Raw genomic sequence first — 27,612 nt, 5'->3', positions numbered from 1 at the left:
AACTTCAGAATAATCTCAAGTTTATCACTCTTTCTTCCTTAGTCTTTTTTCCCTTCCCAGGAAGTTAAACAGTTTTTTTTTAATTAGTTTTTGGTTAATGCTTTCAATTCGTTTTTTTTTTTTAATATAAGCAAACACAAAGGTATACATGGACACACATGTCAGTACATGCCTGTTCTCTTCCCCTCCTCTTCTTACAGAAAATATAACATCAGTCCTTTTTTAGCTCCTGTATCATAGTTTCTCTTTAAGGTGGTGTCTTACAGTGACTTACAATAATGGCCACTTTTATTCAAGAAGGTTTTCTTTTTACAAAGTTAACTTTTTCTAATTAATAAAAACCTTTTCCTGTGCCTTGAAAATGTTTAGCACATATTATATGGTACCGTTTTTTATTCACAGATATTTTCCAATTTGTCACTGGATGAGCGTTGCCTTTCCGCATCATTGGTTTGCAAGTACTGGCGTGACCTTTGTTTAGACTTCCAGTTTTGGAAGCAGCTGGATCTTAGTAGTCGTCAGCAGGTATGGAATCCAATTCTAAGTAACACTCATATGACCTACTCAAAAAATATCTTTATTCCTCTTCAGAAATCTTTACTGTCTTCTTGTTTTTTAAGGTAGTTCAAATGACTATAATCTACAATTTTGTGCTTTTGTAGTTTTTTGTGTATGTGATTTCGAGATAAAGCTAGATTCTTATAGTAAACAAGATAGTTTTTCTTGTAGATTGGTAATTTAGCATTGCTTTTTAGGTCTTTTTGTCTTTTTTCATTACCTTTCCAAAAAGTTATTAAACTTCTTTCTGTGGGAGATCATATTACAAATAGTTTAATAGTAGAAAATGATGGCAAACATTTCTGTAGCACTGCCTCTGTGCTGTGTACTGTTCTAAGGGCTTCATACATATTAGTTCATCTGATCCATCCAACAACTCTGTGAGTATATACTGTTATTTTTTCTCCTTTAGAGATGAAGAAATGGAAGTAAAATGGGCTAAGATAACCTTTTTTTTTTTCTTTAACTTTTCTTTTGGTGGACTTTCTACGCTTCCTGTTGCTTAGCTGCCTAATGTGTTTATATAGGGGCATAAATTAGGAAAAAGTTTGTAGTGTTTGTTGCAAACAGTTTTTTTTGACTTGTTAGATTTCATTTTTAAAACTTGATGGTATTTGGCGTTATAAATGTGTAAAAATATCAATAAGAATAGCATTTTATTGAAGTACTAAACCTGGTCTAAATTCTGCCATGGTATATTACTACTGGTGTGCTGATAAATGTTTAGCAACTGTCTTTAAAAAAAGCCCTGATTTGTAATATTTGCCAATTTCTGTTACATAAATACTCCCACCATGACCAGTGTGAAGCTACACATTATGCCATTGAATGCAGATTTGGAAAGAGGGGCACACTATAAACTCTTGTGAGTTGCTACAAGCCAGCTCCAGCACACTGGTAGTGTATGTGTTTGTGTGTGTATAACACACACTTTAATCAAGTTAAGCAAGCTCACGAGGATTTGTGTATAAGTTGTTCCCTTTCTGTTTTTCTCCTTCATTGGCAAGAGGTTAAAACTATTAAGATAATTTGTTATTTACTTGCTTGGGCTCATGACCTTTATATCCAAGGAGAATGGTGAGGGAGTTAGTTGTGGACAGTAGAATGGAGAGCAGGTATGTGTAAAGCAATCTATCAGTTTGTTACATCATTACTCTTGAATGTTTGAGTTATTTATTATGAACTCAGACTAATAATAGCTTCCTCCCCCATCCCAACCCCCTCCCCACCCAGCCCGCTGCTGGTAGTAAGGCGTGGAGATGAAAAAGTAAAAAATAAAAGGAGAGGTATGTCAGAGTTTTAACTTTTCCGAGAACTGTGTTTATGCTGTTTCCAACAAGCATAAACAAAGATAGTTTTATCTTTGGCTGTTACTCTAAGTGCTGCTTAACAGTGTAGTTCTTTCCTTCTATTCTAAATTTCATTTGCATTTTCTGTCTCCATTATTTTTACTGAAAGGACTTGAATAACATTAACTTTGTTTTGTATTTTGGAAATGTGGTGATTGGGCACAGAATATGTAGAAGCTGGTTTTAAAACAAAAATTCAGATGGCCATCTGAGTTTTTCACCAGATGAATTGAGTCGTCTGAAAAAAACTTTTTGATGTGGACATTTCTATATAGTCTTTGGTGTTCTGATAGGCAAAATGGTGTATTTTCCAACCTATGAATTATATGTGAGGTACTGTGAGGTACTGTTTCTCATAGAAACAGTGAAAGATTAAAAACTTACATGCTGTGGTATCATCTGATATCAAGTGCAAAAGTGAAGATTCATATAACATTATTACTGATGTATACTATTTCATGGGTTACAAATGGAAAGTGAAACATTGAAAATCTCAGTATAGTTTTGTTTGTGGTGAGTTTTTGCTGAATTTGAATTTTCCCACTAAGGATAGATTTTTAGGCTTTTAATGAAACAAACACATATCCTTTGTTGGTGTTTTCTGATACCACTTCTGACATCAAATATATGGAGTTTTTCCACACTAACAGATAATTTTCTGACACTAACTGGATGTACAACAATTCAATTCAGCTAACTCCCAGAGGTATCACTGAGTTTAAGGGCTCAGTCCCACAAGACTACCCACACTTCAAATATCAGTTGCAAGTCCCAGAAGCCACCTGAACTTCTCACTGACCAATTATAAACTTGTGAGTTCCCTTAATTTCTTTCTCGGTTTTGACAATTAGCCGCAACTATTCACAGAACTCTGGAAAATACTTATTATATTTATAGGTTTATTATAAAAGATATAGCTTAGGGCCAGCCCACTGGAAGAGATGCAGAAGGCAAGATATGGGATATACCACCCTCTCAGCACTTTGATGTGTTTACCATCTGAATCTCTGTCGTTTGAGTTTTTATAACCCAGTCTCCAGCTTCCTTCCTCTCCTGTAAGTAGTGCTGAAAGTTATCACCCTCTAATCAAGGGTTTAGTTTTTCTGGTAACCAGCCCCCATTCTGAAGCCATCTAGGTGCCGCACTCTAAGTCACTTCATTAGTTATGAACTCAAATATGGTCTAAAGGGCTTGTTATGAATAACTGAAGAAATTCTATTGCTTAGGAAATTCCAAGAATTTTGGGAAATCTGTGGCAAGAATTCAGGACAAAGACCAAATACAATATTTTTATTATACCAAATTCTTGCTATGCTTCAATGTTAAGACGGTTTCTCTTTTGATTGTATTGTTCATGCTATAATCTAATTAGTATATTGTTTATTGTGGAACATTTAATTAAAAAACGGAAAATACGTTTTTATTTTTAGCAAAAGTTTAAATTTATTGCATTTTCTCTTACAGGTCACTGATGAATTATTGGAAAAAATTGCATCAAGGAGTCAGAATATAATTGAAATCAACATTTCTGATTGTCGCAGTATGTCTGATAATGGCGTATGTGTTTTAGCGTTTAAATGTCCTGGACTTCTTAGGTATACAGCCTACAGGTGTAAACAACTTTCTGACACCTCTATTATTGCGGTTGCCTCTCACTGTCCTTTACTTCAGAAAGTGCATGTAGGCAACCAGGACAAACTCACTGATGAAGGACTTAAGCAGGTAAATTTTAGCATTTATAAAGTGATTTTACTTGAATTAATTCAAAATGTTTTCTAGCAACAACGTTTTAAATGGTTATGTTAAAAATAATTCCCAGAGACTCAAGTGAATCATCTTTTTTACCTATTAATGAATATTTCTTTAGATTAGTTAACTAGAGTGCCATGGTTATAATCAGTAAATTAACTGCTATGTTTTATAGTGAGAGCCTGAACTTCTGTGACCGGCCATTTTATAAATTTATGCTCTTGTTACTTAAATTTTTTACCACATTTTGCTTTGGGCAACTGCGTAGTTTGGGTCAGCATGAGGTTTTAAAAATTAACGTTTTAATTCCCCTTTTATTATACTAGATGACATACATGCTTAAATATCTAAATGTTTAAGGGATAAATGGAAGTCCAAATTGAAGATTATAAAAGTTAGAACAAAGGGCTAATTACCTCTATTTGGTACAATAACTGGGTTAAAAATAGTATTATGCATACCTTCTGTTTACTATACTTCCTTTGGAAATGGCATTTAAGGTTCCTTGGCTCAGAGTAGATTATTTATTCAACAGATGAATATCCTTAAATTTAAACCTTATGTATGAATTAACTGAAAGCTTGGTATGAGAAGAAATTTGGGAAGACTATCCTAAATAGGGAGTACTGGGTGTGTCAGTACAACCTATGTATTAAGAATGTTACCACCTTATAAGGGAGGCTGTTTTGTTTGCAAAGGCATATTGTGCAAGAAGTCTTATTTGTTTTAATATTTTTCTTGATTCATTTCTGCTCTGTACAGGATTATTTACTGGAAAGCATTTCATGAAGTTCTTAAACATGTTAAATTAATCTTTTATGAAGAAATATATATTTTGTGTATATAGCATGATTTTATTTACTTTGATGGAAATTTCTCAGCAATTTATCTTTCACAATGAAACATTTTAAAAAGGTGTATGTATTTATTAAGAACTGGATTAAATCTATTTCATATTTAATTCTGATATAACACAAATAGGTAGTAGTTTAGCAGACTTCTTAGGGTATACCTAGTAATTTTTGTGAAAAAGAATAAGATCGTAGTCATGGTTGAAGTAGAGAAGGAGCAACATTTAATATGCCAATCAAGTATTATGAATTTATCTTATGTTTACAACTTTGAGAGTAATTATGTAAATCTTGCCTAGAATGTGAGGTATTTTAGAGCCTGTTACTTAGATGTTTCCTTCAGATATTTATGGTTTCTGAGTTGTGAATTAGTTATATGTGAGGTAATATTCTGATAAAAGTAGCAAAACAATCAAATTTTTTTCCCCTTAGGTAGTTTTCTTCTTCAGTAATTACATAGGATCCCATTGCAGTGTAGAGAATATTTTCCTATACTTAAGACTGTTATAGCAGGGTATGTCTGATTTCATAATAGACTCTTTCCTCTGATGGAATAGTGTTATGGGTATAGTAGAAAGAGAATGGCTTTCATATATACATAAAATAGAAATTAAGTTTTATGAAACAATATATATCCTTATGTGCAATGCACATTGGTATTATCTATTCTGTTCTGTACTGTTAAATGTTGGCCTTGACCCACTCACTAGATTAATTTTATGACCTAATGATATTTCATAAATCCGACTATGGATTTATATTATGGTTTTAGTAAACTGACAGTGTTATGTTAAAATGTATGATAGAGTTACGAAAGCCTAAGAGGGAACTAGCCATAATTGATGATTTGCCTGGGACTGTTATTTTTTCTTGAACTCATTAATTTAGCAATTGACTGAATTGTTGATTCTACAGATTAAGTTGTTGCAGGATTCTTTTTTTTCCCTCTTCTGTCAGTAAAAATTGAGAAATATTTTAGAATGATACATGTAAATTTTATTGATAATTTCTTTAGAATATATTTTCTTTATGACTGCCATAATTTTGATTGACTTTAGCAGATACCAAATATGTGTGCCTTTTGAATTCTGTCAGTTTGTTTACAAAAACAGTTGCTTAAAGCATTTCAATTTGGAGCTCTAATAGATGTAGACTCTAATGTTTTAGCTATCGGATTCTGCCTAACTATTTCTTAAACATGGTGAAGCACCTAAAAAAATCAGGCTGGTTTTGGCTGAATACCATCCTCTTTGTGAAATACCACCCTGAAATATTTATATTTTTATTTTCATAATAGTCACTCAAAATAATTTTACCAGTGGAATGTGTTCCTATTGTATATATCTTTTAAAACTGCAATCATGTATCTAGGGGAAAAATCTATTTAAGAATAAAGGGCTGTTTCAATTTTCCTAATATTTTATTATCACCTAGCACTTGCCAGCAAACAAATGATAATAGCAAAGTATTAAAATATATCTAAGAAATTGAATAAATTAAGTTACTATGTTATGTGACTCAATTATATGCAGTTTTAGCAGTTTAACACTCCAGCTCATGGAGCGCAGTAGATATTTCTGTAAATAAGTCACTGTAGGCTTTTTTCAGATAAAATGGTACAAAAATAATAAATGTTACATTAGTAAATTTTGATCTGGCTATGCTATGAATTTTTAGGTCTTTAAAAATAACTACTTAGAGTACTATCAGCAAAATATTGGAGCAGGCAGCTCCAAAACCCTACCTCTCCACAAAAACATTGAAAAACAAGCCTAAACTATCAGATCCAACTTTGTCAGAACTCTGGAAACGTCAAAGGTTTATAGCAACCAAAGGAATGCTGAGACAAGAAAAAGGCAACTGAAAGGTGGAAAGAATGCTTTGTGGCTTTTTTACTTGCCTGTGCCTCACCCATTCCCCAGCTTGGCAACAGTCTTGAAGATAACAGTCTGAGTTCCCAATGTGGGACCCAGATCCCTGGTTCTAGAGGGAGCAGAGCAGACCTTATTTGCAAATTATTCGTTTGTCTGATCAACCTACCTGAGAGCTATTTGAAGGGCTGATGCAGGTGCTTATATATCTGTTTTACCTAACTTAGAACCCAGTCAGGGAGGAAAAGTAGTGGGCATTGATTGAACACATTATAAGGCAAATGAAAAAAACTTGCTTTTGGGCAAGCTTCTTTGGGCAATAGATTATGGTGAGACATACAATTGACCTAGGAGAAAGAGCCTGAGAGAGTTTGTTTTTATTTTTGTTTTTGTTTTGAAATTAGGACAGTCAGCCTCAGTGTATAGAAGGGAATTTAGAAAGCCGCGTGCATGCCCAGGGCAGGACACATGTTCAGGAAAGACCTAAGAAGACCGTAAAGTTTATCACTGTGTGCTTGCTAGGTCCAGTACAAGCAGAAAGTAAAGGCCAAGGCAGAGTTGTGAATGGTATAGCTAAGTCTTAAAGAAATATCCCAGCACAGAGCCAGTCTGCAAAGACTTGGATAAGTGCTTTTGTTTTTTGTTTTAGTTTTGTTTTTAAGCTTTGGCATCCAAGGAAATCTCTTTCAAAACACTGGTTGAACACAAGCTAAGCCTTGATTAATCAAAAACAGTGAAGCTGGGAGAATCTAATTTCCGAAGTTACCACATTATAATCTAATATTTTAATATTTAGTTTTCAACAACAAATTACAAGGCATGCAAAGAAAAAAGTATTGCCCATTAAAACAAAAAATAATAAATAGAACCCATTCTTGAGGAAGCCTGGACATTGGATTTACTAAAGATTTTACTAAAGATTTTAAATCCATTATCTGAAATATGCTCAAAGACATAAAGGAAACCATGGCCAAAGAAATGAAGGAAATCAGGAAAATAATGTATGAACAAATTGAGAATATCAATGAAGAGCTAGAAATTATGGAAACAACCAAATAGAAATTCTGGAGCTGAGAAGTACAATAACTGAAATAAAAAATTTACCAGAGGGATTCAAGAGCGGAAGTGAGCAGGTGGAAGAAAGAAGATAGGACAATTGAATTTATTGAGTCTAAGAAAGAGAAAGAAAAAAGAGTGAAGAAAAGTAAGTAGAGCCTAAGAGATGGGTGGGACATCCATCAAGCAGAAAAACATTCACATTTTGGTAATTCCAGAAGGAAAGGAGAAATAAAAGGGGCAGGAAGAATATTTGCAGAAATAATGGCCCAAACTTCCGAAATTTGGTGGAAGATACGTATCTGTAGCTCCAAGAAACTCAACAAATTCAGGGAGGATAATGTCAAAGAGATATACACTGAGACACATTATAGTATAATTGTCAGAAGTCAAAGACAGAACCTTGAAAGCAGCAAAAGATAAGTGACTCATCACATACAAGCACTCCTCAATAAGATTTACAACTGTTTTATCATCAGAAACTATGGAAACCAGAAAGCTGTGGGCTAACAATATTTAAAGTGTTGAAAGAAAAAAAGTCAAGCAAGAATTCTATATTTGTCAAAACTGTTAAAGAATAGGGGGGCACTCAAGGGGACATTAAGATATTTCCGGATAAGCAAAAGCTAAAGGAGTTTGTTACTAATAGATCTGCCCTACAAGAAATGCTAACGGGAGTCCTCCAGGCTGAAATAAGATGCTAGACGGCAATTGAAAACCATATGAAGAATAAAGAAAACTGATAAAAGTAACTACATAGAGGTTGAAAGGATGGAAAAAGATATTCGACACCAGAAGAGAGCTAGAATAGCTGTTTTATTATCCAAAAAACACAGATTTTAAGTCCAAAAGGGATCCAAGAGACAGAATTATTGTATATTGATAAATATAAAATATTAATCTTTCAGGAAGATATAGCAATTATAACCATATATGTACCTAACAACAGAATCCCTAAAATATATATAGCAAAAATTGAAAGACTTGGAGAGAGGAATAGACAGTTGTACATTAATCATTTGAGACTTAAGTAATTCACTTTCAGTAATGAATAGCACAACCAGGAAGAAGATTAACAAAGAAGTAGATGATGAACAGTACCATGAACCCATTGCACCTAGCAGATATGTACAGTGCACTCAACAACAAAAGAATACACATTCTTCTCAAATGCACATGAAACAGTCTCATAAATAGACCATATGTTTGATCACAAAACAAGTTTTACACACTTAAAAAAGATTGAAATCATACAGTGTGTCTTCCCTAACCATAATGGAATGAATCTGGAAATCAATAATAGAAGGAAAATTGGAAAATACAAAGATACGTAGAAATTAAATAATAGAGTCTTGTACAACCAATGGATTATAGAAGGAATTACAAGGGAAATTAGAAAATATCTTGAGATGAGTGAAAATGAAAACACAGCGTTCCAAAACTCAAGGGATGTAGCAAAAGCAGTGCTCAGAGGGCAGTTTATAGCTGTAAAAGCTTACATTAAAAAAGAAGATCTGAAAGCAGTAATCAAAGCATACACCTTGAGAAAGAAGAGCAGACTAAACCCAAAGTTCGTGGAGGGAAGGAGATAATGATCAGAGCAGAGATAAACATGATAGAGGACAGAAAAGCTATGGAAAAAAATTATTGAAAACCAAACTAGGTTCTTTGAAAAGATTTTAAAAAACCCTGTCAAACCTTTAACTAGATTGACTAAGAAAAAAAGACTCAAATTATTAAATCATAAATGAAAGAGTAGACATTGCTACTGACTTTATATAAATAAAAAAGATTGTATGAGAAAACCATGATTAACTGCATACCAACAAATTGGATAGCCTAGAAGAAATGGAAAAATTTCTAGAAATACAGAAACCAGGAAAACTGACCCAAGAAGTAGAAATTCTGAGTTCCAGCTACTCAGGAGCCTGAGGCAGGAGGATTGCTTGAGCCCAGGAGGTTGAGGCTATATTCACTGCACTCCAGCTAGGGCAATATAGCAAGACCCCATCTCTTAACAAAAAAAGAAAAATGTAGAAAATCGGAATATATTTATAATAAATAAGGAGATTGAATCAGTTAAAAAAATTTCCAATGAAGAAGGACTAAGGACCATAGCTTTACTGATGAATGTTTTCAAATATTTAAAGAAGAATTAACACCAGTCCTTCTCAAACTCTTTCAAAAAAATTGAAGAGGAGGCAGCACTTCCTAACTTATTCTGTGGGGCTAGCATTAGCCAGCCCAAGACCCTACAAAAATGAAACTACAAAACAAACAAAAAACAGCTACAGACAAGTATCTTTAACGAGTATGTAAAAATCTTCAAAATGCTAGCAAACTGAATTCAGCACCAGATTAAAAGGATTCTACACTGTAACCTACTATGATTTATCCAAAGAGTACAAGGGTGGCTCAACATACAAATATCAATCAGTGTAATATACCACATGAAGACAGTGAAAGGAAAAAAATCATCTTAATTGGTGTGCAAAAGCATTTGGTGAAATAAGCAGCCTTTCTTGTAAAAACAAAACAAAACAAAACAAAAACCTATCAAACTGGGAATAGAGTGATGCTTCCTTATCGTAATAAAGACCACATGTGACAAACCCACAGCTGACATATTCAGTGATAAAAGGTGGAAAACTTTTTCCTTAAGATTAAGAATAATACAAGAATGCCTGCTTTTGGCAATCCTGTTTTACATTGTGCTGAAAGTTCTAAGGAGCAATTTGGCAAGAAAAAGAAATAAAATGCTTCCAAATTGGAAAGGAAGAAGTAAAACTATTTGTATTCGAAGATGACATTTTATGAATAGAAAACCCTAGAGAAACCATAAAAAACCCATTTGGACTAGTAAGTGATTTCAGCAGAGTGGCAGGATACAAAATCAAAATACCAAAAAATCGGTTGTATTTCTACACACCCCAAAAGAAATAGAATCCAAACGATTTCATTTACAACAGCATCCAAAACTATAACTATCCCTTTAAACACTGCTTTTGCTGTATCTCGTGAATTTTGATGTGTTTTATTTTTATTTTCATTTAGTTCAAAATATTTTAAAATTTCTTCTGAAGTTTCTTCTTTTACCCATGTGTTATTAAGAAACGTGTCATTCATGTACACCTGTGTAACAAACCTGCCCGTTGTACACATGTACCCTAGAACTTAAAGTATAATTTAAAAAAAAAAGTGTTATTTAAATCTCTTAAGTTTTTTGGGGTGTTTTTGTCATTTTCCTGTAATTGATTTTTATTTTATTTCTATTGTAGTCTGAGAGCAGACATTGTATAATTTTTATTCTTTTAAATTTGTGAATGTGTGTTTTATGGCCTGGAATGTGGTCTGTCTTGGTGAATATTCCATGTGAGTTAGAGAAGAATGTCTATTCTACTACTGGATGAAGTGGTCTCTAGATGTCCATTATATCCAGTCAATTAATGGTTTTATTGAGTTGAACTATGCCTTTACTAATTTTCTGCCTGCTGAATCTTTCCATTTCAGATAGAAGGATATTAAGGTCTCTAATAGTGAAGTTATCCATTTTTCCTTGTAGTTGTAACAGTTTTTGCTTCACATATTCTGACACTCTTTTGTGAGATGAATACATGTTAAGGATTATTATATCTTCCTGGAGTATTGTCCCTTTTGTCATTATGTATGTCCTTCTTTATCCCTGATAACTTTTCTTCTTCTGAAGTCTGCTCTGTCTGAAGTTGTTATAGCTGTTCCCAGTTTTATTTTAGTTAATTGTAATTCTTCTTAAGCATTTCTGAAGGATTGCTTTTAAGTACTTTTTCTCTCAATTTACAACTCTTAATTTACAGTTTTATTCACTGTTCAGATCACTTTTGAATTCATTGAAATTTTGAGATTTTGTTTGCTGCCTAATTTTTGTGAATGCTCTTTTGACTTTTAAAAGCCTTTAAAAGAGGAGTTTTGGGTTCATCTCAGAGGTGAGAAATTTTGCATATTTCCTACGTACTCCTATTTCTCACATGCACAGCCCCTCCCATTATCAGTATCCCTTACCAGAGTGACACATTTATTATAATCAATAAATCTTCATTGGTATATCTTTATTTCCAAAGCCCATAATTTATATTAGGGTTCACTCTTGGTATTGTACATTCTATGAGTTTGGACAAATACATAATGACACGTATCTACCATTATAGATACAGTATAGAGTATTTTCACTGCTCTAAAAATCCTCTGTGTTCTGGCTATTTATTCACTCCTCCCCTCTAACTCCTGGCAACCCCTGATGTTTTTATTGTTTTTTTAAAACTCTTCCATAATGTTTATGATTCCAGTTGGAATCATATAGTATGTAACCCCTTTAGATTGGATTCCTTCACTTAGTAGTATGCAGTTAAGGTTCTTCCATGTCTTTTCATAGCTCATTTATTTTTAGCAATGAATAATATCCTATTGCCTGTTATGTACCACAGTTTATCCATTCAAATACTGAAGGACATTTTGGGCATGTCCAAGTTCTGGTAATTATAAATAAAACTACTATAAACTTCTGTGTGTAGGTTTTTGCATGGGCATAATTTTTTCAACTTTTTTGGATACAAACCAAGGTGCATGATTGCTGGATCATGTGGTAAGAGTCTTCATCTATAATAATGAATTCATCTATTTCTCCTTCTAGTTCTGTCATTTTTTACTTCACATATTCTGATGCTCTGTTGTTAGGTACATATGTCTTAAAGATTTCTAGGTTTTTTTGGAGTGTTGACTCCTTTATCATTAAGTCATGTCCCCCTTTATTGCTGATAACATTCTTTGCTTTGAAAGCCTGCTCTGTCTGAAATTAATATAGCTACTTCTGCTTTCTTTTGATTAGTATTAATATGGCATATCTTTCTTCATCCATTTACTTTTAATTTATGTATTTCTGTCTATTAAAAGTAGATTTCTTGTAGACAACATAGAGTTGGGTCTTGCTTTTTGATCCATTTTGACAATGTCTTTTAGTTAGTGTTTTTAGACCACTGATGTTTAAAGAGATTATTTCTGTAGTTGGATTAATATCTACCATATCTGTTAATGTTTACTATTTGCTGCCCTAGTTCTTTGCTACTATTTTTGTCTTCCATACTTTTTCTGCCTTTTGTGGTTGTAATTGAGCATTTTAATGATTCAGTTTTCTCTCTTTCTTAGCAGTCAATCATAGTTGGTTTTTTTCTTTTACTTTTTAAAGTGGTTATCCTGGAATTCACAATATACATTTATAACCAACTCCACTTTCAAATAACTTTGTACTGCATCACAGGCAGTGAAAATATCTTATAATAACAAAATATTTTAAAGTGTTCTGACTGGGTGCAGTGGCTCATGTCTGAAATCCCAGCACTTTGGGAGGCTGAGGCAGGTGGCTTACCTGAGGTCAGGAGTTCGAGACCAGCCTGGCCAACATGGCAAAACCCCGTCTCTACTAAAAATACAAAATTAAAATACAAAAATTAGCCAGGTGTGGTAGTACATGGCTGTAATTCCAGCTATTCAGGAGGCTGAGGCACAAGAATTGCTTGAACCCGGGAGGCAGAGGTTGCAGTGAGCCAAGATCACACCACTGCACTCCAGACTAGGGGCAGAGTGAGACTGTCTCAGAAATAAATGAATAAATCAAGATTTTCATCCCTTATATTATTGATACTATTTACTTCACATATATAAGCGTATGTGTGTATATGATGAACTACATCATTATTATTTTGAGCAAATTGTTATCTGCTAGCTTAGTTAAGAATAAGGAAAATAAATGTTTTTATTTTACCTTCATTATTCTTTCTCTGATTCATTCTTTCTTTGTATTGATCCAAGTTTTTGACCTGTGTCATTTTCCTTGTTTCTGAAAAACTTCTTTTATCGTTTCTTGCAAGGCAAGTCTAGGGGCAACAAATTCCCTCATTTTTTGTTTGAGAAAGTCTTTATTTCTCCTTCACTTTTGAAAGATAATTTCACAGGCTATAGAATTCTAGGTTGTTGGGGTTTTTTTCACTTGAAACTTTAAATATTTCACTCTACTTTCTTCTTGATTGCATGGTTTCTAAGGAAAAGTTAGATAGAATTTTTATTTTTTCCCCTCTGTAGGTAAGGTGTTTTTATCCTGTGGCGGCTTTCTAGATTTCTTACTTCTTTTTTTCTTTTTTTTTTTTTTAACCTTTGATTTCCTGTAGTTTGAAAATGATATGCCTAGGTGTAGTTTTTTCTTTGTTTGTTTGTTTGCAGTTTTCCTTCATGGTATTCTCTGAACTTCTTGGGTCTGTAGTTTGGTATGTGATCTTAATTTAGGTAAATTATTAGTCACCAGTGCTTCAAATGTTTCTCTGTTCCTGTCTCTCTCTCTTTTCTTGGTATTCACTTTTCACTTATACCTTTTGTAGTTGTTGTGTGGTTCTTAGATATTCTGTTCATTTTTATTCAGTCTTTTTTCTCCTGATTTTCAGTTTTGGAACTTTCTATTATATTCTCAAACTCAAGCTTTTTCCTTAACCATGTCCCGTCTACTAATGTATCTTTTTATAGTGCCTATTGGTGCTTGCATGTTGCCTACTTTTCCCATTAAAGCTCTTAATATATTAATCATAGTTTTAAAAAATTTCTGGTCTGGTAATTCCAGCATTCCTGCTGTATCTGACTCTGGTTCTGATGCTTTTTTCAGCCTCCTGAAATGGTCTTTTCCTTGTTAGTATGCCTTTTAATTTTTCATTGAAAGGTGGACACGATGCACAGGTTGAATGTCCCTAATTCAAAACTCCAAAATCCAGTATGTTCCAAGGTTAGAAACTTCTTGAGTGCTGACATGATACTCGAAATACGCACTGGAACATTTCGGATTTTGGATTTTCAGATTAAGCATGCTCAACTGATAAAAGTAATGCAAATATTCAAAAATCTGAAAAAATTCCAAAAATTAAAATGCTTCTGGTCCCAAACATTTTGGGTAAGGGATACTCAACCTATACTGGGAAATGCAGCTTTCATAAATGGGCCTTTAGTAATGTAGTGGTTAGGTGTGGGGAGAGGAGAAATGATCTATAGTTTTAGGATTAGGTTTTAATATTTTGGCAAGTCTGTGCCACTGGGCTACCTTTACCAGTGTTTCTTTTTTTCCCCTTACCCTTAGGTGGGCTAGGATGGCTAGAGCGGGCTGGAGTTTGGTATATCCCTTTCCTTACATGGAAGGCTAGAACTGGCTGGAGTTCAATATTTCCCTTCCCCTTGGAAGGTTAGGCTCTGACAAAACTCCCACAGGTTAGGCTCTGGTGAAATAGTTCCTTCTGAGGACAGGCCTTGTTAAGAATAATAGAATGCTCTGGCATATTTCAAAATGGTTACTTTTCTCTTCTCATTGTTGTATGCATGAGGTGATTTCTCTCCAGTATTCTCCGTGAAGACCTGGTAGAGCTCCTGTAGATAAAACTCACAAAAGCATGAGTGTTGTCTTATAACTAGGTCTCCCTGGAATTTTTAATTATCAGACTTATCCACGCTGTGCCTCCAGTATTTTGTCAAATACAGACTCTAGCCCTGGTTCCCGCTGAGGTTTCTGATAGTAGCTTCTCTTCTGGTGAGTTGTGCTTCTCTGCATCTGCCTGTCTCTGCAGTTTTGTAGCAGTGGTTTGGTCTGTGTCTTCATTTCTCTGATGGATCTAAAAAGAATTGTTAATTTTTCAGTGTGTTCAGCTTTTTATTTTTTAGAACAGAGTGGCAACTTCTAAGCTCCTTACATGCCAGACTGAAAACCAGAAATCTTTTCTTTTAAAGCAAGCATTACAGTTACTGAATGATCATCCTTATCTTGTTTGTGTTCAGTTTTATGCTTTATTATGTGGAAAGCCCAGGGTGTTTCTCAAATCCCTCTAACTTGGATGATCTAGAATAGGCCTTATTCTAGGGCATAGTTCTTGTTCCCAAGGTACCGTCTTTTTGGTGTCTCAGCTGGACACCAGGGCACTTAACAGGATTTCTCCCTTTTGACAGGGTAGAGCTCCAGTGTCTCTAGCACTGTCTTCCTGGGTAGATAATTTTTTATTTAAAAGAATTGTATTCGTCCAGGCGCAGTGGCTCACGCCTGTAATCCCAGCACTTTGGGAGGCTGAGGCGGGCGGATCATGAGGTCAGGAGTTCGAGACCAGCCTGGCCAACATAGTGAAACTCCGTGTCTACTAAAAATACAAAAATTAGCCGGGAGTCGTGGCGGGTGCCTGTAGTCCCAGCTACTCGAGTGGCTGAGGCAGGAGAATCGCTTGAAACCAGAAGGCAGAGGTTGCAGTGAGCCCAGATCGCACCACTGCACTCCAGCCTGGGTGAAAGAGCGAAACTCCGTCTCAAAAAAAAAAAAAAAAAAAAAAAGAATTGTATTCTATGGTTTTTAGATAGAGTACTAATTGTGCTAGATTTAAGGCATCCTAATGGTGATGCTTTTGTAGGGTTTGGTTGATGCCCTCTGAATGTTTTCCTGTGGGTCTTAGATGAATACAACATTGAGAAATTTTTAAAGACTATCAGCCAAATTGTAAATGTATCAGTTATAATGATTGACTTTACAGTGCTTGGATAGTCTGGAACTTAGGACATTTGTGGATGGCGTAATGGTGAGTAGTGCAGATAGGCCCTGATTTAGGTCTAGTCTTGTCGGTTATATCCAGTGATGTCTAAAACAGAATATCAGTTTCTGCAGTGAGATTAAATAGCAGTTTCTGCAGTGAGATTAAATGATGGTTTTACTCAGTAGTAGTAAATCATAATAGCTTCTCCTGTGAGGCACTGTTCCCCATATCTGACTTTACCTCACATGCTGGTAATTTCTGCATATGCCATCCACATGGTTCTCATCTTTGTGTGGTTATCCATGTGGCCTCTATGAAAAGTCGTTTCTTTATAGATAAAGCCACCAAAGCTACTTTTCTACGTCAAAACACCATGTAGTCGGTTTAAATTATTTTCCCAGCCTGCGGTGCTGTGATTTACATGTCTTAACCTGAGGTTCTGCCAACTTGTCCACACACATTGATGTCTAAGACTTTACCAAAAACCACACTTACGCCTTCTGTTGATATGTAGATTCTGTTCTTTTATTTCTCCGTTTTTCTAGCTCGTGTACTAACTGTTAAGGTCTCATGGGGCATCCTATTCACTGCTCAGGATGTTATCAAATTGATAAGTATGACAAATAAATAGTGATGAAGGAGCAAGATGTCAGCTTTAGCACTCAGAAAATCTAAGGTGGAGAATGTTGCTTACAAACAGTGCTAAATGGGATTGTTAGCCTGACTCTGGAGTTTGGCTAACTGACTAGTCATTGACTAGGCTGACCAGCAGAGTGGCCCCAAATAGAGAAGTAAAGATTGCTTGCTCCCTGTGTGCAGTTTATTCACAAGGGGAAGAAGTACACGTATGAGCTGAAAATACCCAGTTTATTAAATACAGAATAATCAGTGGAGAGACCGGGAATCAGACTAGTTGGGCTTCCTATAGAATGAGAAAACATTTTCCCCTGCCATGTCTGTTTGTATTTTTTTAAAAAACTCACTTTTGACTGTTTATTGCTGATTACTTGTATCAAAGATAAGGATTTAGCTCACTTATACTTCCTTCCCTGTGTCTTATCCTCTCATCCTTCCAACATAATTCTAATTTTTGTTAAATAAGTGTTCAGTATTTACATTCTATGCACCTATCTTTTTTCTCTAAAGCATTTTGTTTTCATTGGAATAAATGTCTTTACCTAGTTTTTGTACTCTTAACACTAATGAAGACCAAAGCTTTCCTCCAGTTGCATTAGTATGTCTATATGTGAATACTTAATTACATTTACTGCCCTACAGCAGATTTGCGTGGGATAGTCTAGTCTGGACTTCTGGTATACAAGTATGATTGCATTAGTGGTCATCTTAGTATCTTACCACCGTTACCCTTAAGATTTTCTTTCTCTTGCTGTTGGGTTAGATCTTCTGTTACCCAGATGTCATGTTTTCTTTCCCTTGGTGTATTCTCGTGTTTTATAGAGCACAGATTCCAATACCTTCCTGATAAAGTGTATATGGGAGGTAAATCTTTTGATAACTTGTATGTCTGAAGACATCTCTAATTCTGCTTTCACACTTAATTCATAGTCTGAATCCTGAGTACAGAATTCTAGGTTAGAAATAATTTGTCTTCTGAATTTGATGGCATTGGACTGTTGCTTTCTTTTAGTTTTGTTAAGAAGTTTGATGCATTTTCATCCTAACCCTTTCTATGAATTTTATCTCTCTAAGTCTGTAGAATCTCTTTAAACTCCTGTTTCTGAAACTTTATGATGATGTGCATTGCCATGTGTCTATTTTTGTCGTTTATGCTGGACACGTGGATAAGCCCTTTCAGTCTGGAAATTGATATCCTTTCATTCTGGGAAATGGGATAGAAATGTTTCTTTGAATTCCTCCATTTTCACTGTATAAACTTTCACAAATCCCCATATTTTCAGCATTGTGCTTGGGTTCTCAGCTATATGTGGTATACCCTGTCCAAAAACTCTATGCTTTCTCTCCCCAGAGAAATACATTTTTTTGCCATTGTGGAAAAAAGGGCAAGGTCAGGCTGTGCAGTAATGGGGAGGTGATCTGAGGATTTAACTACTTTTTTTTTTTTTTTGAGACGGAGTCTCGCTCTGTCGCCCAGGCTGGAGTGCAGTGGTCCAGTCTCGGCTCACTGCAAGCTCCGCCTCCCGGGTTCACGCCATTCTCCTGCCTCAGCCTCTCCGAGTAGCTGGAACTACAGGTGCCCGCCACCACGCCCGGCTAATTTTTTGTATTTTTAGTAGAGACGCGGTTTCACCGTGGTCTCAATCTCCTGACCTCGTGATCCGCCCGCCTCGGCCTCCCAAAGTGCTGGGATTACAAGCGTGAGCCACTGCGGATTTCACTGCTTTTTAAACAGACTTTCAAGAATTCTAGTATTTTTAGCCCCAACCTCAGCCTCACTGCCAGACATATGTGAGTCTGTTGAGAGTTCTTTAGTAGACTTCTTTGCTTTTCCACTTTTGGCTTTGGATTTAGTTTCCTCAACATTTGTTATAGAAATATATGTGCCTCTTTTAATGAATTCAATAAAAATCTGATATCTAATGAGCATGATGACTACTAATGAAAAATATTTCAAGGTATCTGCAACAGTGATATATGAAATAATCTTTGATTTCTATTGCTTGCAAAGTCTCAGGTATTGCTAAGCTACTGCGGTGTTTTTCATATAATAAGGAAAGGCTAAAGTTCATTTGGAGGATAACATAAAAAATGAACATGTACTTTTAAAAAATCTGCTTTCCTGGAACCCCTGAATTCTCTCCATGGGCCAGTTAGAACCCCTGAATTAACTGGAACTTAGTAGTATATGAGGCCAAAATCATGGTTTCTTGTATTTGCCCGTTTAAAATGAGCTTCTTTATAGTGTGTAATCCTGATCAGCCTTTTCATTCATTTAACAAATCAACTAAGTGTAAGATACCAGGCACCAGAGATACCTTATTTAACAAAATAGACAAACTGCTGTCTTCATGGAGTTTACATTTCTGTAGGAATATGTCATTGGTTGTAGTGCAGCCTAGATTATAATAATATAGTTTATATCTATCACCACCCCTGGAAAAGTAACTGAACTCACATATATTTCTAATGTCATTACTTGAGACAGAACTTGGAAGTTTTTTTTTCTTACAAAAGCAATGTTTATTAAAAAAATTAGAGAAGATTCATAGGCAGAAGGGAATAAAAACTCACTCATGCACTAATCAGAATTAACCACTGTGAACACCTTAGTATGTATTTCAGTCCCTTTTCTGTGCACAAATACATATGTATGCATTTAAATATGCATAATTTCTTTATAAAATTGGATTATACTATAAAAGCTTACATACATTTTTGTCAAATGTTTGTTCCAATTGTAGTGGTTGCATAATATTCAGTTTTATGAATACACCATAATTTATTCCTTTAAACATTATATTTTTTTCCTCATTATTAAGACTCGAGAGGCTGGGTGCAGTGGCTCACACCTGTAATCCCAGCACTTTGGGAGGCTGAGGTGGGAGGACTGCTCGAGGCCAGGAGTTTCAGACTAGTCTGGGCAACATAGCGAGACCCTAGCTCTACAACAAAATTTAAAAAGTAGCCAGGTGTGGTGGCACACACCTGTACTCCCAGCTACTCAGGAGGCTGAGGTAAGAGGATCTCTTTAGCCCAGGAGGTTGAGGCTGCAGTGAGCCATGATTGAGCCACTGCACTCTAGCCTGGGCGACACAGACCCTGTCTTTAAAAAAAAAAATACTGGAGTAATAGATACATAATTTTGAACTGTTAAGGCATATACATACCTTCGTGGGCTTGTAATATGAGTTGGTTGCAACAGGGAGGTAAATTAGAAGGTTAAAAATGTTTATACAGTACTGTTTTAAGTTATGGATTGCTTACATTCTATCTTATTTTACAAGTAACATAAATATTTAACTCTCACATGGGTATTTTCAGAAAATTATATGAAAATCTCACTTGAAATATGTTGCCTTTGTTATTTTTTGAGCATTCAGCTAAATCCGTTTGTTTACAGCTGGGCTCAAAATGCAGAGAACTCAAAGATATTCATTTCGGCCAGTGTTACAAGATCTCAGATGAAGGCATGATCGTCATAGCTAAGGGCTGTCTGAAATTACAAAGGATATACATGCAGGAAAACAAATTAGTAAGTACTTGTTATCATCCTCGTATTGTTCATTTTGTTCCTAACCTTCGAATTCTTTCAAGTTGATTTATAATTTTTTTCTGCCTATTTTCTTGTGATGGTTCAAATACTACTTTTAAAAGTAAAAATCCTTTTAAAGCGATGATTTTATAAATCGATCTTTTAACTGAATAGATGGTGTTTGCGTGTGGTACTTGCATGTTAAAAATCCCTCATTAGCATGTGCTAATGCATCTTTTCTAAATGTGGACGGTGAACTGATACTGGTAAATTGGAAAAATCAAATTTGTTTGCCAAACATAAGTCTATGGTTGTGTAGTTCTTTCTGATATCTCTAGAGATTATAATAATTCTAGACAGAATTTTTTTTATTGTCCAGAAAAACGTACTCTTGTAAAATAGAGCCTTTTCCTTAGTATGATAAAAAATGAGATTCAATAAGTTAGAGCATATAATACGGGCAATTACATAGATTTTATATTTTAAGCACATACATGGGTAATGCAGACACATTTAATGTATTATGCTTAAAAATCTTACAATTTTTTTGAGAGATAATTCACGTAAAACACATTTCACCTCTTTAAAGTGTGCAACTCAACGGTTTTTAGTATATTTACCATGTTGTGCAGTCATTACCAATGTCTGATTTTTGAATATTTTCATTACCCCTAAAAAAATCCTGTGCCCATTAGCTATCCCTCCCCATTTTACCCTTCTTCTAGTCACTGGCAACTGCTAATCTACTTTCTATCTCTATGGGTTTTCCTATTCTAGGTATTTTGTATAAATGGAATCACATGATACGTGGTCTTTTGTTTCTGGTGTCTCACTTAGCATGATGTTTTCAAGGCTCATTCGTGTTTATCATGTATCAGAGCTTTATTATGTTTTATGGCTGGATAATATTCCAAAGCATTTATGTTTTTATATGATAGGTACATCATATCAGTTAAAAGAAAAACTTGTCACTAGGATGCACCAGTAGGAGTTCTTAAAATTGAAAAACAGCGTACATACAGTCATAGTCCATATAACAATGTTTGGGTTAACAGTGGATAGCATATACAGTAGTGGTCCTGTAAGATTATTATACTGTATTTTTGCCTTTTCTATGTTTAGATACAGAAATACCATTGTATTACAGTTGCCTGCAGTATTCAGTACAGTGACATGCTGTTCAGCTTTGCAGCTTAGGGGCAGTAAAAACTATACCATATGGCCCAGGGCTTTCTGTGTGCTCTAGGTTTTTGTAAGTACATTCTATGACGTTCACACAACGACAAAATTACCTAATGACACATTTCTCATAACATTTTCCTGTCATTAAGCAATGCATGTCTGTATTTGAAAATGTTGTCAGGGTAGTCCTGAATGTGTAGTATACCACAAACAAGACTTGCTTTTTTAGTTATATTTCAAAAATGAAGAGATCTTTTTATTGCCCCTTGGAGTTCATAACATTTAATAATTTTTATGTAATAGTCATTCTTGAGACAGTAGGATTTTGTAAAGAGAAGTTAGGTCTGTGTTAGACTGAATTTTTGAATATTGGTATCCACTCACTTGCATTGTGATCCCGGGAAAGTTACTTGAGTTCTTTACACCTCATTTGTAAATGAGGTTATTGATATCTGTCTGTTTGCTAGTTATAGTTTTGAGGATTAAATGACACCGTATCTTTAAGTTGTCTAGTATGAATTCTGACTTACAGGAGATATGTAAAACATAGTAGTTTTTATGGCATCACAACTGTATTTGTTACCTAACTTTTGGTTTTCACTTTACATCCAAAGTAAATTAAAGGATGGTGATCTTAATTTAGAAGTTTTCTGTTTCTCAAGCAATAGGATATTTGTTGACTTTTATTTTTCTTGTTGAGTAAACATGAAATAGTTTTATTGGCACAACAAACAATTTTTAGCCAATGGTTTCCCAAAGAAAGCAACTGTTTATGTTTTTAAGGTTTTTGTTATGTTCACATTAGTTTTTTTCTAATATTTTAGTACATTAAAAATATGTTATATACGTAAATGCTAAGGGAATCAGTTTTATATTTGTTTTTTTTTATTTAACATTTTCATTTCATTGGAAATTTGAGGTAATTTTGCTAAGTCTTAAAGGCCAATTCACTACAGTTCTACCCATTTAAGTTTATTACAAAAGGAAATTTAGAATAATTTGAACTCTTTATTGGATAATTGAGATACTGATAACTAACCTCCTGTAGGAAGTTTGTATTTTTAAAATTTATGAAATAAGGAGAAATATTTAAATACTTGCGAAGCCACAGTTTTAAGTAATTAGGATGTTTTTACTTTGACACCTATTCTTAGTAATGTAACAACAAATATTTTAAGTTAGCAACTAATACAGGTATGTACAGAGAACACTATCAGAAAGAATGCCAAAAGAATTTCAACTATGCTTTGACAAATACTGATAATCAAATTATTTTGCCAATTCTCTTAATAAACTGAATATTCTCAAAAAGAGTATTATAGCTTAATTGCAGAGTCTAAAAATAATCATAGCATAGTTTTCGTATAAACTTTGCTGACTTAAAATATCAAGCTATTTTGGTAGTATTTGAGTATACATACATCTTTTCATATTATATCTTGGCCTTTAGATGGCAGCATTGTCTTTGTATATTTCTGTGACATAGCTTTTGTGTCCTTGATGTAACGATAAGAATGTAATGCCTCTGTAAGTTTCTGCTGATGGTTTCTGCTGATGTTATGGTTTATTTTACATTTTTGTTCTTTATGTGACCTTAATGGGAAAATTTCTTCTTAAGTTATTTAAAATAATTGTATCTAGAATGCTACAGGATGAACTTACCATTTTACACAAAGTAGTAAGATAGTAGAACATTTTTATTTGTGGCAGTGGTTTAAGTAAGATAAACTTTAGAAAAGGGGAAGGATTCCTGTGTTTATGAGGGAGAAGTTTTATTCATGTGGAAAGTGAGAACAATGATTTGCCTTAAATGAGTTATAGTGAAGCAGAGAACTGAGGACTTAGATGTAGAATTTTTTTTTCTTTTTTTTTTTCTTTTTGAGATGGAGTTTTGCTCTGTAGCCCAGGCTGGAGTGCAATGGCGCGATCTCAGCTCACTGCAACTTCCACTTCCCAGGTTCAAGCAATTCTCCTGCCTCAGTCTCATGAGTAGCTAGGATTACAGGTGCAAGCCACCATGCCCAGCTAATTTTTTTTGTATTTTTAGTAGAGATGGAGTTTCACCATGTTGGTCAGGCTGGTCTCAAACTCCTGACCTCATGATCCGCCCACCTCGGCCTCCCAAAGTGCTGGGATTACAGGTGTGAGCCACCGTGCCCGGCCTTAGATGTAGAATTTTCCCGAAAGAGAATTCTTTGAGTTCTGTTTCAGTTATTACTTTTGAGTGAGACAAGTGTCATGTACCTACATAGGTATAGTTTGCATTTGCTTAAAACTCTTGTGTCAACTGTACAAATAGATTTGTGGAGTACAACTGTAGTGAGGGTCTAGCATATTGTATGTGTCTGTCTCTTCTAGTGATAGGTTTTATATCACTTCTGTATAGTGCATGCCACAAAGCTATTTTTAAGTCATACTTAGTTTGAGCATATAGTTATTAATTATCTAGAAACCTCAGTTAAGTATATTTCCTCTGCTTCTTTAATTTCCCTGTACCAGATTCTGCATCTCTACTTTTTGGACAGAGAACCTCTTTGGGTGGCTTTTTATTCCATTGTAAAACGATGAGGTCAGATAGATTACCTGCCATTTGTTATATAGACCAGTGTTTTAAAATACTGGAATTTTATAAGTTATTCCAAAAATAGCTTCTGTGCTATGTCCTATGTCAGAGCATTCTTGATGTAGATCTGTATGTGTTATGTGTGTGTTTGGTCTATTTTTTACATTTTCTACTCTGAATAATTAGGCTGTAACCCAATTGTCAAGAAAATAGTAACACTATGAATAGATTTCAGCAAGTTATAGGGAAATGATTAAAGTTTCCTAATTGAAAGTTGATTTCCTGGAAGTTAATTGTGACTGTATACTTTTCAATCTCTTAGTTGATATTTTACTAGTTTTATAATTCTTTGACTTCTCTTAGAGTCCTTTGGCTGCTGCTGTAACAATCTTGTTTTAAATTTCATCCTTTGGAGGCTTACATGAATGATGCAGGATCAAATTCACCTCTCCAGGCTTTCCCCCTCGATCCCCTAGGCTGAAAGCATTTTAAGGGGAGATGGAGGCAAACGCCATTTTTGAGTTGCACTGAACTCAGTTAAAACCTTGATCCTGCTGTTTCTTACTCATGTGACTTGCTTTAGTTATCTTAATTTTTGCACTTTGTTTTCCTTCCTTGCAGAAAGGATAGAATACTACTTCATACATGTTCTTATGAGGATCAGACTAAGTGAGATTAAGAGGTGAAGCACCAAATGAGTTTCATTGCCACAAAACACAAGAAGGCTTCAATAAAGGTTTTTTTCCTCTCCTATCAGGAGAGGATAGTGAAGCCTATTATTTGCTTTCTGCAGTTTACTAATTTGAATTGGGTTGTATCAATGTCTAGTATCACCTAGTCTGATTTTACCTCTTAGCCACTGACAGTTTAATTTTTTTTTCTCTTTGCTGTGATTTGAGGCTGTTGTAGCAGTTAGGTGAAAAAATTGGTAGCCATGTTGATAATCAGCTAGAGTAGTATATAAGATAAACATTTGTGTCAGAGTTTAAATAGCAGTAGTTAATTCAGCATTATGTGAAAGCTTCCATTTCCTGACTCTTACTGTTCACCACAGGGTTAATAAATTAATGGGTTTATATATGAGTTAATATATTAAGGAGATTTGTTGTCCGCACCCCTAGTTCCCCTCCTATACTCTTGATGTCTTATTTCTCAAATACTCCTGGTGAAGTGAGTTTAATTGTAATACCAGACATAAATAACTTACATTTTTGAGGGATTTTGTACAAAAGGGTTAAGTACTCATTTTAGCCTCCAAAATCATCCAGAGTACATACTCGCCTTCAGTGTTCTTTCCTCTCTTAATGGATGGGGCATTTACTTAAACCCAGAATGGTAGTTTCCAGTGAACAGTAATATTTGAATGTGGCGTTCTAAAGAGGTGACCTAAAGATATTGAACCTCATCTTATTGTTGTCTTTGTCCATTTGGGTTGCTGTACCAAAATACTATAAACTGGATAACTTACAAACAACAGACATGTGTTTGTCACAGATCTGGAGGCTGACAAGTCCAAGATTAAGGCCCTGACAGGTTTGGTGTTTGGTGAGGGCTTGCTTTCTAGTTTATAGACACCTTCTCCCTGTGTCCTCACATGGTAGAAAGGCAAGCAAGCTCCCTATGGTCTATTTTATAAAGGTACTAATCCCATTTATTAGGGCTCTGCCCCCATGATTTAATCACTCCCCAAAGATCCCACTTCCTAATACTATCATCTTGGAGGTTAGGATTTCAACATATGGGTTTTGGGGGTACACAAACCTTCAGACTGTAGCAACTACATGTCAGGATTTTGCTGTCATTTGTTGGTAATAGAAAATATTTAATACAAGTTATATTTTATTGCGTATTTTTAATATACCAGGTACTATGCTGTTTTATATAATTAATCCTTATAACTACCATGTGAGGTAGCTATTTTTATCCAATTTTACCAGTGAGGTAATTGAGGCATAAAGAAGTTAACAACAGGTAGGTGTCAAAGTCAAAATTCTAACCCAGATCTGTTAAGATTCCCAAACTTTTCTTCTCTAGCCCTTTGGATTGCATGGATACATTACCTGTACTGCTAATCTACACACCTTTGAACCAAGTAGCAACTTCCAAAAGACATTATCTCCCTTTAAAACACTTATGGACCAGTGCTGTGAGACATCAAAGGAAGAAGTTAATTATTAGCATGAGTAGAAAATCATTTTTTAGGATGATAATTGATTTCAGGAGAAGCTGCAAGTACCAGCAGAAGTGTATTTAAAAATTTTTCTAGGAAAATTCCTGAAATTATCAAAGAGGAAAGCTAGTATTTAGTGTTAATCTTAATCCTATTTGAATATGAATATAATTAATAAAATAATTGCAGTATTTTATACAAAGTTTCTCTGTATTACAAACACAGTGTTTTATATTTTTGTGATATTTCAATTCAGAAGCTAGCACCATTTGATTTTTGTCAAGAAGGTTTAATGGCAATTTTAATGAATTCATGAACTGATAACTCTGTACTCTGTTCCTTAACACTTGTTTCAGATGTTCATTCAGTTCCATTAACATTTGAACAGTTACTATGTGCCAGGCACTGTGAGAGGTGTTGAAGAATTAAACAAGAGTTATACTGCCAAAGAGAGAAGATCCTGGTCTCATGATAGTGCTATAGAAACACCAGTTGCAAAAATAATTATTCTTATGTGAGGGATAAGGAAGGAATCTGAAAATCCTATAAATAATAAGTGACATTTGAACTGAGTTTTGAATTACATATAGTGATGTGATGAATATGCAAGCAGACATATTTTAGGGTAAGGTAATTGCAGTAATGGAAAAGAACATTAACAAAGATAAAACATAAGAAAAATATGGGGAATGCTTAATAAGTGGTGAGTGTTACAGTGCCACTAGGTACTAGGTAGTAGGGAGGTATTCATATTTGGTCTGGAAAAGAAAGAAGGGACCAGGTTGTTAAATGTTTTTCAGTGTCATGCTGTGAAATTTGAAAGTCTCTAGGTAATAAGAACTATAGCATGAGATTTTAGCAGTGTGAAATGTGATCAGATTTTACTTCTTGTTTTATTTTTCTATTTTGAGAAATTAAGAAAAATATAGAATACAAAAAGGAGTAATAACAGCTATATGCCCATCACCCATAAATTGACAGTTGTTAACATTTTATTAAATTTGCTGCTGCTGCTTGAATTAATAAAGCAAATAAACTTCAAGTCTCTGTTGTCTTACATTCGTACTATTGTCCCACTGTTCCCTTCCTGAGCAACTGCTATGATGATCTAAAATGCTTTAAAAAATATTTTAATATGTATGTAGATACCCATGACATGGTATTATTTAGTTTGTGGTCACATGTAATTTATATCTAGTGATATATGGTTAAATATCTGGTCTCACAAAGTATATATGAGTCTACAATTTGCATGTTTACTTTTATTTTTGAGATCTAGCCATAATTAATATAATTCATTCTTTTTCATTGTTAGTATTCTATTATATGTATAAATCTCTGGGTTATTCATTCCCTATTGAAGGACACTTACATTGCTTTTACTGTTTTACTATCAGAGGCAGTATTGCAATAAAATTATTGTATAAATCTCTTGTGCTCATCTTCAAGAGTTTCTCTAGGGCATATACTAGAAGTATATATAATATGGTACTAAGAGATGTACATTTTCAAATTTTTC

The 27,612-nt window shown here is 34.5% G+C and overlaps 1 protein-coding gene across 1 annotated transcript in view; it reads left to right on the top strand.

Annotated features, from left to right (window-relative positions):
• The window catches only part of FBXL17 (F-box and leucine rich repeat protein 17), a 536,163-nt gene that overhangs the window by 13,688 nt on the left and 494,863 nt on the right, over positions 1–27,612 (top strand). Inside the window, exons 2-4 of the mRNA XM_030817453.1 lie at positions 403–525; positions 3,372–3,629; positions 20,047–20,178. Of these exons, the coding sequence (XP_030673313.1) occupies positions 403–525; positions 3,372–3,629; positions 20,047–20,178 (513 nt within the window). The remainder of the gene's footprint in view (positions 1–402; positions 526–3,371; positions 3,630–20,046; positions 20,179–27,612) is intronic.

The sequence above is a fragment of the Nomascus leucogenys genome, chromosome 2 (genome assembly GCF_006542625.1).
Source record: "Nomascus leucogenys isolate Asia chromosome 2, Asia_NLE_v1, whole genome shotgun sequence".
Taxonomy (NCBI): Eukaryota; Metazoa; Chordata; class Mammalia; order Primates; family Hylobatidae; genus Nomascus; species Nomascus leucogenys.
The sequence above is the reverse complement of the archived record's forward strand: the minus strand, read 5'-3'. Positions and strand labels throughout refer to the sequence as shown.